Source organism: Colossoma macropomum, unplaced genomic scaffold (assembly GCF_904425465.1).
Source record: "Colossoma macropomum unplaced genomic scaffold, Colossoma_macropomum, whole genome shotgun sequence".
Taxonomy (NCBI): domain Eukaryota; kingdom Metazoa; phylum Chordata; class Actinopteri; order Characiformes; family Serrasalmidae; genus Colossoma; species Colossoma macropomum.
Window position 1 is genome coordinate 1,394,588 of NW_023495818.1, and position 19,174 is coordinate 1,413,761.

Sequence of the window (19,174 nt, forward strand, 5' to 3'; positions counted from 1 at the left end):
AGAAGAAGTAATCTAGAGCTGCAATGACCTCTTTTGCTTTTGGCCTTTATTTCATCTCCTTTCCCCTCAGAAAGTTACCACTGATCATCAGATATGGGACAAGCAAGGAGGGCCCACCCAGTATGGCGCCTTCCATCCACTGGCGGCTCTGACAATGAACCCATCTGTTCCACTATTGAGGAGAGGGTAGCCATCCCACCTAATAGTTCTGAGGTATATAAAGACCACACAGTGTGCACATGTGCATATTTAATTCGTAATTTAAGAAGATACCTATGAGTTCTGTTTACATTGGCTTTATGTGCAATTACCGTTTCTCTACAGGGCTGTCTAAAAAATAGAAGGGAAAAATACTATTAAAAAGCAAAGCAAAGCAGCATTTTTTGTATAATATTATAATCAACAGGATGCGTGTTATGTGTACACACACTAAAAAGGAAAGATGCCAAACAGGTTCTTTCAATTTCATGGAAGAATCATCTTTCAGTTCCTAAGAAACTTCTCAGTGGATGGTTCAAAAATGCCATGTGTCTCCAATATAGATACACAAGCTTTTGACCCCTTTCATCGAATAGAATGAAGTGGCAAAAAACAACTTCAGATACTTCTTTTAGATGTAAACATTTTACATTTATTTACCGCACAATTCAAAAATGATTGTGGTAACACTTTCTATGAATGTCACGTTTGTAAGCCTCTATAAACACATTTATAACATGTTACAATGCATTCATATGGCATTATAAACATGATTATAAACATTTATAAAATTGAATTACACTTTACAGCCATGTTTATTATACATTATGAATTGTTAATATAATGCATTATAAGTAGTGTCGATAACATGTTGTACTGTCAGTGCCAATGAAGTCAGTCCTAGCTTGGAGAGTGTAAAGTAAAGACAAATACCAAGCTAACGGTGGTGTACATTACCTTTCCCACATTGGGTAAAACACTGATGGCAGCACTAGTGTAAAATCTGAAGCCTGTAATGTGCTTTATTATGTATGTTTTAGTGTTTCAGTAAATCCTTCAGTAAATACTTCAACTTGTAGCCTCACTCTTAACACTGGAGGAGGCTTTAGTACAGTATGCTTCACTTTACTTAAAGCAGACAAATACCATACTTATGAGCTCTTATAATATGTTATGACCAGTACTTATAATGTATTATGTTAACAATTCATAATGCATAATAAGCATGGCTATAACGTGTAATGCATTTTTAGAAATATTTATAGCCATGTTTATAATGTCTTATGAATGGATTATAACATGTTACGAATGTGTTTATAGATGCTTACAAAGGTGACATTCATAGAAAGTGTTACCATGATTGTTTGCCTCAGAAAGTTGTGACATTGTTATCTGACAACATTGTGACAACCTAGTGGCAATGTTGTCAGTACTCTGTCACAACCTCTTACACACTCCTCATAAATTCCGTTACGTTGTGCATGGAAGTTGCTAACAGGCAGTCATAATACCATATGCACTGTACTGTTACTGAATAATGAGGTTGTGACAACATTGTGACAATGTTATGATCTTATGAGCCCTTTGTTGAATGGGGCTTAAAGATAAGTTTGATTAAATAATGTGAAAATTGTTGTTTCTGATGAATACATGAGAAGCAAAGCAAATATCAGCATCTCTGACATCTCTGATGACACGTTGAAGCTCAGACCCCAACTAATTGTACTTAATTTTTATCTGAAAAAAGCAAATCTTCACAGATCCTCTTTAGGTTCAGTCATTATGAAAGGGCAAAAGCACTGGTAGAATAAGTTATTTCAATATTCACACAAATGCATTTTCACTTGACTTTTAGACATTTAACAGAGAAAGAATTCCATTACAGGCTGTGGATTAAATTTGGATGTTGCCCATTTAACTACTGTACATTTTAGATGTATAAAATCAAATAGACATCATAATCTGTCAATTTATTTAATGCACAAAATACATATATTTTGTATACAAATACATGTATAAACAAAAAACACTTGTCAAAGAAAAAAGGAAGCATACAGGTGAGTTTTCTACGCTCTTTTGGTAAAATACATCTTTCTACTGTCTGCTCTCTATTCACCTCCATTCATAGAGGACTAATTCCTAATTCTGCAGTTATGTTTTTGATACAACAGGGGAAATAGGAAGAGGTCATGCAGACTCCCATAATCCGGCTCTGGGGTTTTCCAGCCTGAAGTAAACACGTTGTTGTTAATCTGAAACTGACATTTATCCAATTTGTTTACCATATTTGGTCATCAAATCATCGCAGTGGGACGGTGTCATGGCTTTAAATGTCCTGTCAAACACATTGAAGATTCACTGCTTCTGACAGAAGACAAGAAGACAAACCAACAACGTTTTACTGCATCTACAGTAAAAGCTTTCAGGTAAGGCAAAACAATGAGGTAAATGAACTAATTAAACATTGAAACTACGCTGTTGAATATGCAACAAAAAATAAATGAAGGTTAAAAACCTTATAGTATTGTATATTATATAATAATAACCCATGTGTTATTTTATTCAAAAGAAAAGATTACAAATTCTTTACGCTGACTAGTTACAAGGTTTAGCAGTTTATTTTTCTTTGACTTTTAATCTTATTTGCAAAAGACCTCATACTGTCTCATATAGTTTGTTGTTGTTGTCTATTTCCAGTCTTATATACACCGACCAGCCACTTTATTAAATACACCTGCTTGTATCTACATTCACTGTCCACTGAAAGTGTTTATCAGCTCCATTTACCATGTAGGTGCCCTTTGTAGATCTACTGTAGTCCATCTGTTTCTCTGCATACTTTGTTAGCCCCCTTTCACCCTTTTCTTCAATGGTCAGGACCCCCACAGGACCACCACAGAGCAGGTATTATTAGGATGGTGGATCATTCTCAGCACACTGATGTGGTGGTGGTGTGTTAGTGTGTGTTGTGCTGGTACGAGTGGATCAGACACAGCAGTGCTGCTGGAGGTTTTAAACACCTCAGTGTCACTGCTGGACTGAGAACAGCCATATGTAAGACATAACAGTATCCATGGCTTTTCAGAGGATCAGTTAATGCTGCCTGTGTCTTGCTATAGTCATGAACTGCAGACCCATCGAAATAGCAGCTCTGGGAAGACCTCTGTATCCTGGCATGTTGTACGACTGCCGCAGCGATGCCTTCATTCCAGGTAGAACCTCTTTGATCTTTAATGAGTAATCTTACTAGTCTATGTAAGCTCAAGATTTCCTACATCTGTTATTATATGTTTATTTTTAATGGTTGAAGATCCATAAATACTGTGCGTAAAAATGTGTTTCAAACTCAACATGTTCAGTTTTTTCATTACTAAAAATTATCTCAGGCATGGACTGCATGTGCAGTGGCAGATTATCTTCAATGCAGAAAATCATCATCATAAGAAAACCACATACAGTTTTATGCAAAAGTTTGGGCACCCCTGGTCAAATGACGTTTTGTTGATTTTCTAGGACGTTTGCTCATAATGCACAAATACTGTTTATGTGCTGAAATGCAAATTTTGCTTGTGCAAAACATATGGCACATTTTATATTTAGTGTCTATATATTTGTGTCCCCAGTATGTAACAAAATTGTGAAATTGTGCACAAAATTTGCAGAAAAATGTCCCATTGAAGTTTGTTCCATGTAGAGGAGATGCTAAATCATTTTCACTTAGAAAATCAACACTGCCTGCAATGTGACTGGAGGTATTCAAACGATTGCACACGACTGCACACCTAATGTTAAACATGTATATAAACAATAAGGCTGTGGTTTTCTCAGATGTGTTTCCAGACTACTGATTGCACTGGGGCACACAGAATTAAGGGGGCAAAAACATCAAAAAACTATGAACTATGAAAAGCAATGAATTTGCATGATCATAATATTTGTGTTGTTTTTTTAAGAAGGAGTATGTTCTTTAAAAGAACAAATACAATTTGTTTTAAAATGTAAGACCATAAAATAAATGTATGTATGCCAAAATTTCTTTCCTCAAAAGTCAACATGCTGCAATCAACATGCAGAAAGAAGTACTGTTATTGTGCAATAATAGTGAAGTATTAGATTATATCACAAAACAGACCACTGAAGACCCTCGTGGTTGTGTGAGGTTCTGTGGGTCTTTTATATCCAAATAAATCTGAAAATTTGACCTTTTTATGACACATCAACTTCAAGTTTTGGTAAATCTGTCACATTGAGCAGCTCCATTTTTTGTAATGGTTGTTCTGCCCTGATTCTCACTTGTTTAAATGAATTGTTGGAACTGCAATTAAACTCGTTACTGGAAAAAGCAATATGAATGTCAGTAGTATCTTACTATATTTTTGGTTAAAAAAATTATTTGAATCATTTGATTCCTTTAAACATCAGTGCAATCCATAGATGAATCACTTACTAAACAATCATTAGCAGCAGCTCTATTAGTGATAAATCTATTACTTCACATCATCCTCTCATTTTAGGTGTCACTCTTTGGGATAAGCAAGCATTACGTGAGGATCTAGATGTACGTCGACAGCCTAAAACGCATCTGAATTTCTCTGCTTCTGACTCACTCAGTGATAAGACCAACCTGCTGGACGTGAGCGCCTCCCTTAAAGCCAGCTTTTTGGGGGGGTTGGTAGAGGTTGGAGGATCTGCTAGGTACCTACATGATGTGAAATCATCAGAGCATCTGGCCCGGGTTACCATGAGTTATAGCCAGACCACAAGGTTTGAACAACTTACCATGGCTGAGCTTGGCAAAATCATCTATCCACAAGTGTTTGACCAGCGTACGGCCACTCATGTGGTCACAGCTGTACTGTATGGAGCTCAGGCCTTTATGGTGTTTGATTGTACAGCTGCAGATTATGATGACAAACAGAAAGTTGAAGGAAACCTTCATGTTCTGATCAAGAAGATCCCTTCCTTTTCAATAGAGGGAAGTGCAAGCCTAGAGTTGAATGAGAGTGAAAAGAAGATGGCTGAGAAAATCAGTGTCACATTTCATGGTGACTATGAACTAGAAAACAATCCCACAACATACCTGGAAGCCATAGAAACATACAAGACACTGCCTCAGCTGCTGAAAGGGGAGAACTATGGTGTACCAGTAAAAGTGTGGTTGTATCCACTCTCGCTCCTTAATGACAAGGCAGCAAAGTTGGTGAGAGAAATTAGCAACAGCCTGGTGTCTAAAACAGAACAATTGCTGGAGGAACTAGGAGAAGTAGAGAGAAGATGCAACGATTTGGTCAAAGACAGAAGTGTTGATGATTTCCTTGATCTGAAAGATCGGCTGGAAATGTTTCAAAGCTTGGTCAGTAATTACAAGATTGCATTCCAGAAGGCTCTCTCCAAAGTCTTACCAGCTATTCGGGATGGGGCACAGGAAGAGCTGGCACTGGCTAACATCCTGAGCACCCAATACAAGTCACCTTTTGCTGCAAACAATTTGAACCAGTGGTTAGACGACTTTATGACTGAATTGAACATACTGAGTTCCTATATCAGTGGGCTGAAGGACATCAGAGTTGTGACATCCTCAGGCCAACTCAAGGCCATTCTCTTTGATCCTGACGTAGATGTAGTGGTATGCTTGTCTTTCACATCTCTGAAGTACAAAGACACATTCCTAGAAGCACTGAAAGATTTTGTGAATTCTGGAGCATGTGCAAAGCTAGAGCAAGCAAACACTAAAGCATATTCTCCCCAAGTAACAGAGCCTTGGTTCAGTTCCACTGACATTTCCAAGACCATGAGACAGAACCTTTCTCTCTTTACAAGTTTCTCAAATGCCAACAAAAATAAAGAGAGAATCCAATTCGTCATTGCCTCCATCTCTGACCCTGCCAATCCTGGTACCTCCATCCAACTTTATGAAAAAGGCAAACTGACAGATCCAAAGTTCCAGCCTGTGTCCAAGCCTCCTCCACCAACAGTTGAGACCCAAGACATGACTGCAACCCTGAAGCTTCAAAAATCCCCAACTGGAGAAACACTGCGGTTCAGAGTAGAATACAGGATGGTAAAGGAAGGTGAATCTAACCCGGGGGAAGACTGGGAGACCAGAGACACTCCGGATGCAGAGAAACCTTTCGTACTGACTGGACTGCAGCCAGGGAACCAATACTTGTTCCGGTACAAAGCTGTCAGTGTGGCGGGAGTGAGTGAAGCCAGTGAATCTGTTCCTGCACAACTTGTTCTCAGTTATGACTGTGAGTAAAGTGTCTCTGATCTTTCCATGCTTCAACAGTACACTGTCTTGTATGAAGTTCCATGAAACTGAAAGAAAGGTTTGAGAAAAAGCAACTTCCATAGAACTTCCAAGTTCATAGAAAAAGCTACTAAACAGGCATGTAAAATTTTGATACTTTCAGAAGTCGAATAGATTTGGGGTGAAATTCTTTCAAAGCAAATATTAATTGTGCTGGGGCATAATGTAATATTATGTCACATTTTACATATTACATTATATAACATATTACATTTATGTTACATTAATGCTTGTTACAAGCTCCAAATGTCTGTGTCTAAGGATAGAGTTGTCCTATGTCATATTAAGCCCACTGGAATTTTGAATACTCCCAAGTTACAAAAGTTGTATGTATATCTTGCAATCTTAACAGTGCCTTTACAAATGTGCAAGTTGCCCATGCCATGAGCACTAATACACCCTGTAACATGACAGATACTGACTTTTTCACTTTATGCTGGTAACATCTATATGGTGATATGCTTAAAATCCTTGCAATCGCTTGTTGAGAAGCATTGTTCTTTTACTGTTGAATCATTCTTGATTGCATCACCTAATCTTAAATTGCCTTTGCCCCCTTTCCTGAGCGCCTGTATAGAAAACGCTGTTCAGTGCTTAGGGAAATCTGTACTCGCTTCTCAGAATATGGCCTAAACAATTATCAAATCATTGCTAGGCATCTTGGTGGGTGGTACTGGAGGAACTGAATTCCTTTTTTTGCATGAAGATATCAGCATGATACTGAGGATGATCATGGTTACACTGAGCAAAAATACGGTCAGTGATTTTTTTTTTTCTTCTTCCATTACGTTTCTTATTCTTTCTCTAGCATTTCTGTTTACTGTACTTTACAGATCCAAACAGTGCATCTCTAAAGGTTTGGTTGTTCAGATGAAGCTGCTGTCCAAATACATGATACTCTTCTGATTCACCCTATGGATATTGAAGTTAACACAGTTGCAATATATGAAAGTAATAAGATCTTCTTCTCTTTTGTAGGTGGATGCTATCAAGGTAACACTCCGCAATAATCAGGAGAGGGATTTTGGTGTAGTAAAGGTCCCGCTATTCCAGGAATTCATATTTCAGGAAGGGGATCGTTTCCGTTCGCTGACCCTGTGGCCAAACAAAGATGGAAATCGTCTTGGAGGTCTTTCCTTTAAGGTTGTGAGGAAAAAAGGGCAGACTGAAGAATTCTCTGCTAAAATTTCAAACTTGGGCCAGCCTGTGCGCGTTGACGTGGGTTCAGGGCTATGTTATGGATTTAAAGTGAGATGTGGGGTGGACATTGATGCTTTTGGCTTTATTTTTCAAAAGTGATAAGCAATAGTCAACTAGTAGTCAACTTCACGCCAATGTGACACTTTGATGATGCAATGTTTATGAATAGAGGAATGAAAAGGAACCTTTAAAAAAGTCCAAAAAGTCAACTTCAAATAATTTAAGCACAATGATGCAGCAAATAGACAGAAAAAGAAGGTCACTCTGATTTCACTCTTAAAACAGATGGATCTTCAAAGGTTCTTTGGTAAAGACACTGGTTCTATATAGAACCATGAACACCCAAAGAACCATTTGCATGCTTAAATGGTTCTTTGCATGGTGAAACGGTTCTTCAGATTGATGAAGAATGTGTTGCATATGGTTCTACATTGAACCTTTTTGAAATGGTTCTATAAAACATGCTATCAAGCTTGAAATACAGATAAAGACCGAACACTTTTTGGTGCCACATAGAACCATTCTCAAAAAAGGTTCTTTATAGAACCATATACAATTCTCCATCTATCCCAAGAACCATTTAAGCACACAAATAAGTGTGATAATACATAAATATAAAATATATATAATATAAAGCCACTGTCTTTATAAAGTACCCTTGAAGAACCATCTTTTTAAGAGTGTAGGTATTCACACAGCATTATATTAGAAAAAAAAAAAAGCATTTCAATAAGTACATTGGCTCTTATCACAGTTTAGTGAGGAAAAAGATCATCAAAAATTTGTCTATACTTTTTAAAGTTTTGTTATTCGTCAGGTTCATCATGGGCACGTGTGATTATACTCACGTCTCGTAAATTCTGGTGTAACAATTTTACAGCCTGGAAAATGCTTGATTGCAGTTAAGGGGCAGGGACAGGTTATTTCCAATTATCAAATATATAATCATTTAGATTTATCAGTTGTGTTCAAATCATCACTTGTTTTAATGTTATATGACAGTTTCATGAATCTGCACTCTGTTATGTTGATTAAGAGCCCTTATATTTCATGAAATCATTACGTCATGCTGTAAGTAGGCATGATATCTGTAATTGTAGTTGTAAGGCTTAACACATCTGTGAAACCAACTAACTAAGCCTTTGCATGCTAACTCACGCTTCATTGTGATTTGCAAAATATACTTATGATGCCTAACCAGCACTTATTTTGTCTTATATTCCTTCACAATTATGTTTTTAAGGCTGATTTAATAAAAATTCTCATTTGAGATTGTTGTCTCTCTTCATTCTAACTCTTTCAGTGACCTCGGCTCTTTTGGATAAGATGACTTAAATATCTTTACTTTTTTAAGCTTTAATTTACACTGAAAATACACAATTCTTTTAAAAATATTCAAAACCCTCCTGTTGTATTAAAGTCAATGCCTCCCTTTTTTGTTTTGTTTCAGCCAGTTATAAATTATTATAAAGCAATTACAAAACCAGGAATATCACATTGCATCTTCTAAACAACTACATTCCTATTATGTCTTTTAACCAGCTACACTTCTAGAAGTTATCATAGGTTTTACACTCTTTTTGGAATGTATGGCATCATTTACCTGAACTTATATCACACTTTTGAGTAAAATAAACAGAATTTATGTGTTACTTGGACTACAGTAAAAACCAGAGGAAGACTTGAATATCAAATATAAATGAATTTTAAAGAGCGTGAAAGGTTTAGCCAGTGTACTTGCTTTAAAATCATTTATCATCTATGATCATAAAATCATGTGTTTTTGGTCAAAACTGACTGGTACCACTTTATCTATAAAAAACAGACCATTAAAAAAGTGTTTCAAAGAACATGTTTGCAAAGATGAGGATCTCTCTTAGGTTATGAGGCAAAATGAGCAGTATCACTGACCACTGTGCATGTTTTTGTGCAAGCGCTGGGATGAGCTCCAGCTCCACCCGTGACCCAGAGGAATAAGCGGCTTAGAAAATATGTGTGTGTGTTTGTGCAAGACAGGCAAACTGTGGTAACAACAGCATTGAATGTACAAATATATTTAGCATACTACATTTCTGAATGAATTTTATTGAGCCCGAAATTGCAGTGTTACAGTAAAATATATATATATATAACTAAGAACTGCAGCAGTATTTATAGTCTAAGGTGCACAGTGAGAGTGTCTTAACAGTACATTGCACAGTCAGTAACATAAGAGGTAATATAGTGATGTGAATTCAGCACAGTTCAGACAGCAGGAGATCAGTACCATCTCTGCAGTAAGGTGACTCATTGTAGAGCCGTATAGCAGTGGGTAAGAAAGATCTTACACAGCGCTCTTTAACGCAGCGCAGCTGTAACAGTCGGCCACTGAATGTGTTTCTCTGTTTTCCAGTGTAGCATGCAGGGGGTGAGAGGTGTTATCCAGGATGGCTAACAGTTTGCTGAGAGCCCTTTGTTCTGCTACAACCTCCAAAGAGTCCAGCTTGACTCCTACAACAGAGCCAGCCTTCCTAATAAGTTTGTTAATTTGTTCAGAGCACTTTTGTTAATGCTGCTGCCCTAGCACAGCATAGAACAGAGCACTCGCTACAACAGACTGGCAGAATGTCCATAGGAGCTTTGTGAACACCAAAAGACCTCAGCCTCCTCAGGAAGCACAGGCAGCTTTGGCCTCTCTTGTACAGAGCCTGAGTGTTACAGTTCCAATCCAGTTTGTTGTCCAAGTGCACACCCAGATACTTGTACGTCCCCAACACCTCCACATCTGCTCCATTAATAGTGACTGGTGACAAGGCAGGTTTGGACTTCCTAAAGTCCAGCACCTCCTTAGGTCTTACTGATGTTTGGCTGCAGCTGGTGCAGCTTACACCAGTCAACAGAGTCCTTCACAAGCTTCCCGTATTCCTCCTCTTGTCCGTTCCTCATGCACCCCACAACAGCTGTGTCATCAGAGAATTTTTGCAGATGACATGACCCTGTGTTGTAGCTGAAGTCAGAGGTGTACAGATTAAACAGAAATGGGGCTAATACAGTCCCTGGGCTGCCCCAACACTGCACACAGCCTTGTCTGAGACACAGCCCTGCAATTGCACACACTGAGGTTGTCCAGTAAGATAGTCCATTATCCACAAGATGATGGATTCATCCACCTGCATCAGCCAAAGCTTCTCACCTTACAGGACGGGCTGTATGGTGTTGAATATCTAAAATTTACAATATTTCTATACACTGAACCAAAAAAAAGAGCAATGAACGATAAAAATAGTAATTTAAAAATATTATTTGAGACAAGGGCTCAATAAAATAAACAGATGAAATACAGTAAATATTCCAGTATCTGAGTTAAACACGTGAGTGTCTGAGTGAAATTTGTCAGTAAGTTCACTAAGTTAAAGCTGCCTGTGTCTAAACAGAATATTGATTTTTAAACTCTACATTGGATTTCAGTGGCTTTAAAACTTTATATTAAACAAAATAATAGGCACCTAAGCCACACACCAGCTAGGAAAACATCTGGGTATGAAAGAGCAGATAGCATATCCAGATCATTAGTCCACCCTTTGTATGAGTCTACACTGTCAGTATAGATACTTTTATCCATAAATCTCCGTTTATCATTCCTCTCTAGTTGGTTCAGATAAATCCCATCTCATTTTAATCACTTTTTACAGGACAAGTCTGAAAATCACAATGAAATTCTTTATATCTCTTATTGCGTATGTCACAGTTGTAGAATTGTGGCATGTAATTGACGAACTAACCCTGAAAATATGGCTTAACGATCCCCCCTAAATAATCATCACTTCTACAGCATAGCAAGGAAAGTATCTATGAAACCAACAAAGTATTACTGAACAAAACGTTATTTTTCATTACAGCTCACAGTTAAAAGTGAAAAGTTAAAAATAAAATACATGAGATGCCCACAAATGTTTAAAGCTCTAATTAATAATTAATAACAGAAAATTACACATATACATACTTAAAGGGACTTGTGGCAATTTACAGAAACAGGACTGGTATAATATCGTTTTTGATATTATCTCTCTTTATGAGATTGAATATGTAAAATTAAATAAATAAACACACACAGGACTTTGTTACAGATGCGTTTATTAATGCTGAACACATAATGCATTCATAAGGTGTTTGTTCTGAGCTGTTCAAACAGACTTCTGGGTCTGAATCCCTGATGAACAAGCCAAGGGCGACAGCGGCAAGGAAAAACTCCCAGACGTGAGGAAGAAACCTTGAGAGGAACCAGGACTCAACAGGGGAACCCATCCTCCTCGGGTCGACACCAGATTGGAAAGACAGTGAAAGCTTCGTCATCAGAAAAGGAAGGTAGGGATGGAAATTTATAGAGTGTTATAAAACAAGAGTTTACAACTTCATAATGTCAGGATTCTTAACACATTATAGTATCTGTTCATCAGAACATTGTAAACATGAATGATTTTTTACATTATATATACTTATAATGAGGTTATTGTATATGTTCTGCAGAGTCAGGCCTTCATCCAGCCACACATTTATTGGGTATTGAAGATATTAAAACAATTCTGTATGGAGTTGGAGAATGGGGGCTGATTTTTGGTGGACCCGGCACTGCGCCAAATTGATTTTAATAAGAATACATTTTTAGACATCATAACTTTTATCTGTAATTTGGATTTGATACCCTTTTTTTATCTATCTGGAAACTGTAATGTCAGGCTAGCTGGTGCTAGACTGTTAGCATTTAGCAACCAAGGCTAAATCAGTAGCAGCTCAGATAGCTGACAGTGGAGACAATCAGTAAATGACATCTGACTTTTTTAGGAACACAGGTAACTTTAGCAACGGCCTTAAGATAGATTTGCTAATTAAAGCCTTAAACAATTCCTGCATTTGGAGAATATAATTTAAAAGACATTTAAAAAGTTTTCCACCACTTAAAGCCTGTAATGTTCTGGTACAAAGCTCTATAAAACGATATTAAACTTAAGTGTATACACTGTTCTTTTGAAGAGATATCATGTTGCATTATCCTACATTGTTGAAGTCATACACTCTTGCTTTATAAAGTGTTATGTGTGTAATTATAACTATTTAACAGTTCATACAAGCTTATGCCTGGTGTTATAAGATGTTATTTAGACCGTACAACACCTTATAAATGCATTTTGCTACATTATGATTACAGGACTAATTGGAAACGTTACCACAGCAACTTGAAAAGCAGTGCTTAAGATGGTCGAGTCATGCACTGGAAGGGGTTGGGCAGAGCTCTGCGTACAGCCTCGAAGATCCTGGACAGACATTTCCGTGTTTTCTTAAAGGGTTTCACCGTTGATTCTCCCTGTGAAGCTGCAAAAGATAAGACAAAACATAATTACAGAAACTGACAAAAATGATTTCTTATTTTAATCTCCAGTTTCTTCTATTACACTCTACATAATATTTAGAATAATAAAAGAGACATATTGAGAGACACAGCTTATGAAATACTGTTCACTGTGAATTAGTGAATTTGTGTGTGTTGTTTCAGGTACTTACACTCTTGAAGATCTCCAGAGGTGGAGGGAGACTGATGGCTGTCAGACATCATGTCAGCTGGACACACTTTACTTAACTTCTTCATTAGCAAACATGCAACAAAGAAAACATAAACATCAGTATTCAAAAAATTAACATACATTCTTATATTTAACACAATAATTAATAAGAATAAGAATGTTATCATTAAAGTATGAATATATAAAAAGTTTTATGTACCTTTAATCTGATGTTGATGACAGGAGCTTTTTTACCCACAATAAAGCGAAACCTATGTCTGCTCTTCTTCACAGCCACAGTGACTGGATTCATAGAACAGCTCTCTTTCACTGGGCTGGAGCTGGAAGGTTCAGTCCCATAGTCCTGACTAGAGATGTTGAGCTTCTCCAGTGTCTCTCTCATCATTGCACTTCCAGCACAGCTTGAGGTTGTGGGTGATGCACCAGGTGAGTCAAAGTGCATTAGAGAAGTGTCATCATTCCTCTGAGATTCAGTTTGCTCAGAATTCACGAGCAATGACTGAAGATCCTGCATTTCACCAGAGATGATAGTTGGATGCAGTGAATCATCTGAAATGCTGTTCTGGGTGTCAAATCCTGAACTGCTTCCTTTCACAGCTTGATTAGATGCAGTAAGTGAAGCTGACAGATCAGCTCTCTGACAAGGTGCTGATTTTAGACTCAGCAAGTGTAAGAACAAGGTCTTAACTGAGTCTTCTAAAAAAGCATGGATCAGCAATGGAGGAACCTGGATAGGATCCCTCAGCACATTGTTCCTCACCCATGATGTTTCTAGGACAGAGTCTGAGGAATGTCTCCAAACGTGTGCAGGTCCTGTAAGATGTCTAAGAATGTCTGATGCTAAATTTGTTAGTTTTTCTGCATGACAGCGTACAGTTTCATCAGACATCAGCAGCTTCAGTTGGTTCATTTCAGAGTCTTTCTGTTGGAGAGACTGAGGCAGAGCGACCGCTACAATTTCAGCACCAGAACCAGATTTCTCAAAACTGATACCATCCTCATGGTCAGTGCTTCTCTCTGGCGTAGCAGAGGAACATGATGCGCGGACAGAAGAAAGAAGATCTTTTATCTTTCTAAACATGACGAATGGATTTGACTGAGAGATCCTCTCAGACGTGTCTGGTACTTTAGCGATGCTGGTAACGGAAATGTGTGAGACGTCAGCAAGACAGCTCAGTAAATCAGAGCTGCTGTTCACAGTGGTCATTGCTGAATGCTTAGACTCAACATGTCTGTCTAAGGCATCAACAACTGCTTCAGCATTAGTAACAGCAGCATCTTGTACATCTGCTGAGCTGGCAGAGAAAAGAGGTAAAGAGGAGATTTCTCTAGAAGAATCCAAAACGTGTCCAGATTCATCACTTGACATCTGTGAGACTCTTTTGATTAAAACATCACTCACAAGCTGAGCAGCCTCAGTCAGGAAGCTTTTAGGCTTGGTGGTCTTCAGAGTGACTATGGGCTGTTCATGAAGGGATGTGGAGATGTGGAGAGAAACTTTAGAGGAGCTAGACAGAAGCAGCTCACTCTTATACAGCTCCACTACTTTGGAAATCACCTCATCCGTACAAGAGTCCAAAAAAAGCTGGAACCTTGGAGATGTTATATGGGGAGGTGAACTAACTGATAAAGCACTGCCACTTTTCAGCTCTGCTGTTGTTGTAGGCTGATCTTGTGGAGAAACCTTCCCTCTTTCTGAAAATGACATTTGGAGTCTGAGTATAAATCCAAAGACTTTCTCATGCACACCTCTATATATGCGATGAGAAGCAGAGGGTACTTTTTTCTCTCGCTTTGAAGGTGGTCTTGTTGATGTACCAGCACTATCTGACTGGACTGACATAAAACACTTTCTTAAGCAATTCAAACAACTGCCAATGATTTCTGAGGCTGTAGACTCAGCTTGAATGGACAAGGAAGGGTCTACAACAGGTGGCTGTATAGTAGCTGAGCTGGAAACAGACTTAAATGACTGTGTGGACTCTGAGGCGGAAAGCTTTTCCCCAGTTTTTAGAAGGATCTCACCAACAGTCTGAATTGCTTTATTCTGAAACTGAGCACTAAAAAGGCTCTCAAGAGAACGATGGGACGAAGTCTGATCAGGTGCAGGATCTACTTTAAAAGCAGGGTCTAGTTTAGGGAGTGACGTCTCCTCACACTCTCCTAAATCTTTATCTGATGAACTAGTCTTTGATGAAGATCTGCTAGTTCTGACTAGTTTACCCAAACCCTGGAATATATCGTGTAATTCCAGTGAATCTTTGTCTCCCACTGGTGCTTGACACTCAGACGGTGTATCTGAGTGATAAAGCTGTACAATCTCACTGATGATGCTATTGGTGCAAGTTACAGTGAGATCATCTAAGTGGGACACACTGTGGACTGTAGACAGCTGCACATCAGAGGTGGGAACACTCAGTGTAGAGGAAACTGTCTGGCTCTGACAACAGGTCATGAAGAGAGTCTGGAGATAACCACGCACTCTTTCAGACAAATTAAAGGGGGCTGAACGAGACCCCACGGCTGAAATATCAGACCTACTCAAAGCAATGGTAGGTGAGACAAGCGGAAATGCGTCAAGTGACCTAACGATAGTGTCAGGGTCACATTTGCCATCAATCACACTCGACTCAGCAAGTTTGTCCAAAGCACCAACAACAATTCCAGCAACATCAGCAGCAGCAGCAGCGTGTAAATCACTGGATGAAGATTTAAGTGTTGTTGATGAAGAGCATGATGCTGTAAAAGAGTGTGTTTGGCTCAATGTGCAACATGAATCCTTCTGTGTTGCACTTTCGAGCAGAATGTCACTGACTACCTGAATGGCCTTATGTAGAAATCTCTCAGATGTGACTGTGGACGTGTCTCCTTCAGGCTGGTTCAGGACTGGCACAGAGTCAGAGCTCATAACCTCTTCGGTTTCCTGTGGTCCAAAAATGGTGAGATCACTCTGATCACCTGGATGTAAACATGCTGTCTGGGATTCAGCACTGTAGAGATGTTTGGTGACTGAAGTCTCTGATGTCTCTGAAACTCTTGATGAAGGTTCAGTGTTCTGTTTATCTTGTGCATCTCTTATCTTCACAAGTTGCTTGAACACACCGTAAAACTTCTTCACCTTCTCATTGACTCCTTGGAACACGTGGTTAATGGTGTTGACAATTCCAGAGTCTTTAGCTGCATCACTTCTTAAATCATGGTGATCTTTCCTCTTTTCAGATGATGGACTTGTCACTGACACCATTTCCATGTTCCCTGAAATAGTGTCTACGATATCCCTAGAAGTGGCATCTAGATGACTTCGGAGCAGATCAGTTGGGAAGCCTGCCTCAGCCATTGCCTCTAACATAGAATCCAGATCGGTTTCACTGGCGAGGCTGCTGGGTATCTCGGGGGATCTGCTGCTCTTTTCTAAAACTCCAGTGCTGATAAGAAGGATTTGACTTACAGCTCTGGTAGCCTTTGTCTGCAGCTCTCCTTGTGGCTTGTGACGCCCAATCAGACGTTCCTCTAAGTTTGAAGATGTGGCCATTCGTTTGAGTCTTTCAGCAGCAGCAATCAGTAGATCAGTGGTTTTATAATCTGCTGTCCCAGCACTGCTGCCATCCAGGACATCAAGTACCACCATGATCACCTTAGAAGCAAGAGCATCAGTGTCCAGTTCGGTGGTCTCTTTCGTCTTTCTCAAAACTGAAGTGTCCACAAGGTGAGAATGTTTTGCCTCCAGAATGTTCATCATCTCTTGAGCCACACGACCGCATGTCGTCTTCCAGTCCCTGGACCATGTTGATGTTTTGTAGGAGGCGACCTTGCAGATTGAACTTCGCATCGCTGTTTTCACCTCACTTACAAACTCCTCAACGATCATGCATATCAGATCAGATGGGTCCACAGGTGAGCTAGTTTAAGACAAAATAATGGGAAAAGAAAAGACACAGAAAGAAAAGAGGCATAAAGAAAAAGTCATTAATATCACATTCATTTTGATCTGAAACAGAACAGGTGAGATCTTTTATATTTGAAGCTAATATTTTGAAGTTAACTTCTGTGTTCAGAAATGGGAGAAGCAGCATGTGCACAGATTAGAGCTCCTATCTTTATATAAACCTCTGATTAATGTATTTTCTGAATCTGAGTGAGCGCATGAAGAATTAATGACATGAATGATTTGTGTGTTTTTGATATTCATGCTTTCCAAAGTAAATATGGAGAATCACATTACTGTCCAAAACAATGAGCATCTTTAAAATGTTCACTTTACAGGACAGGAAAAATGTTCTTTTTCATGCAGGTTAAACTGAATGTATATTATTCCATGTGATTTTGGATCATTTCAATTTGGGGTGAAATTAAAGAATCACTACAACATAATAACAGCAGTTAATCTCTGACAGGTACAGCAGTGGAAACAGAGGCTGAGAGAAAATGAGGAGTGAACTTGTTGGGCTTTTAGTCTCACCTTTTAGCTGAGTGATCTGAAGAAGGTGCAGCGTTGGTGGAGGAGCTCATGGAAGCAGATTCAGCTTTCTTCTCCAGCTTTTCTTCTGCTTTCAGAACAGCTTCCATCCCAACTACACCAATCAGAGTCGGCAGGTAACTCTGTAAGGCTGATCTACAGACAGATGTGACGATCTTTGTGCACAAAGACGCAAACTGCAGTTTTGATTCCTGAAATAATCAAAGACGTGTTTCAGGATTTTCCTTTTCTTAGAACATCTTCAGACTGAAACCTGTAAAAATGTGTGATCATTATCTTTTCTGTACTTACTGTTTTCGGAACATCGCTGCTCAAAGTCCTCCATTCCCTGAAAATCAGTTATTACACGATTAGTGTGTTAATAATAATAATAATAATAATAATATTCTCATTATCATAACAGAGAATGAATCTGAAACCCAGAGAAGAAACTTACTCATCACTCAGACTGAAGACGATGTCCAGGATGTCTTGGAAGCATCGTAGTTTGTGTGGAGAAGGGGGCTCCTGTGGGGGCTTCCCAGCAGTTTCTTCCCCTGTGAGTTTTTTTCCTTGCTGATTCTCCATTATGATTTACTCAAATTTCTAGAGATCAAATAAAAGCAGCATTAATAATAGTAATAAGAATAATAATAATAATTAGAACTTACTATTGCTGTAATTTTATGAGCAAAAAAGAAATGTAATCTAACTTTAGATAAAAAAAAATACTATACAGCGCCGCCTTGTGGCAGCAGGTTACACATCTTTTACACACGTGCTGGAGACCAACGCGCTGCGGTTTTCACTCTTTTTCACTCTTTTGTATAAAATGCAGTTATTCTTATATTCTGTATGTAATATACAATATATAAACAATACATAATACAAACTATAATATATTGTATTTTTAGAAATGTGGAGATTTATTTATGTTTTGTAAATAAATATTGAAGCGCGTGATTAAAAGTAAATAAATTGTTTTAAAAACGAAAAGTAGGGAAAGATGCGAGAATATTGACTCAATAATAATAATAATAATAATAATAATAATAATAATAATAATAATACAACCGACAACAACAACGATAATGACTGTCTGTCAGTTCTTTTTTTGTGACAGACAGAACTACAGCGTTTACTGTAAAATATAAGGTCAGTGTGCTCTTGCCGCCAACATGAAACAGTAATAATAATAATAATAATAATAATAATAATAATAGTTTTTAAAGGCACGAATCAATCAAATATCAAGAAATTACAAATGTTCTCTCTCATTCTCATTGTTCTAGATTGTTCTAGATTGTTCTCTCTGAGGTTCTTTTTGACTGTCAGTTCTTTCTTTTTAAACACCACTAATGAAATTCGAACTACAACGTATTTGGTCGGTTTGCTCTGGTCGCGAATATTAAACACTAATAATAATAATAATAATAATAATAATAATAGTGAGTGAAGGTGTGAGGAGAGTCGGAGTCAGAGGAATGAAATCACAGCCTACCTTTAGCAGCTCATCTTCATTATGACGTACTGATCAGCTGGTCAGCGGTATTTATACACGCCCGGACTCGCCCATTGTGACGTCATCGATTGTTACCTCAGAGTGAGAGAGAATACAGAGTCAATGTCGCTCATCCACTCAGCAGAAACAGACTCATCACAAGACTTAGA

General features: G+C 38.3%; 1 protein-coding gene across 1 annotated transcript; it reads left to right on the plus strand.

The window, feature by feature from the left end:
• The first annotated feature begins 2,347 nt into the window (after positions 1–2,347).
• LOC118803056 (verrucotoxin subunit beta-like) lies at positions 2,348–7,815 on the plus strand. Its single transcript, XM_036563560.1, has 5 exons — positions 2,348–2,405; positions 3,099–3,191; positions 4,494–6,230; positions 6,945–7,045; positions 7,268–7,815. The coding sequence occupies exons 2-5, from the start codon at positions 3,101–3,103 to the stop codon at positions 7,586–7,588; spliced, it is 2,250 nt and encodes a 749-aa protein (XP_036419453.1). The 5' UTR covers positions 2,348–2,405; positions 3,099–3,100; the 3' UTR covers positions 7,589–7,815.
• Positions 7,816–19,174: the final 11,359 nt, after the last annotated feature.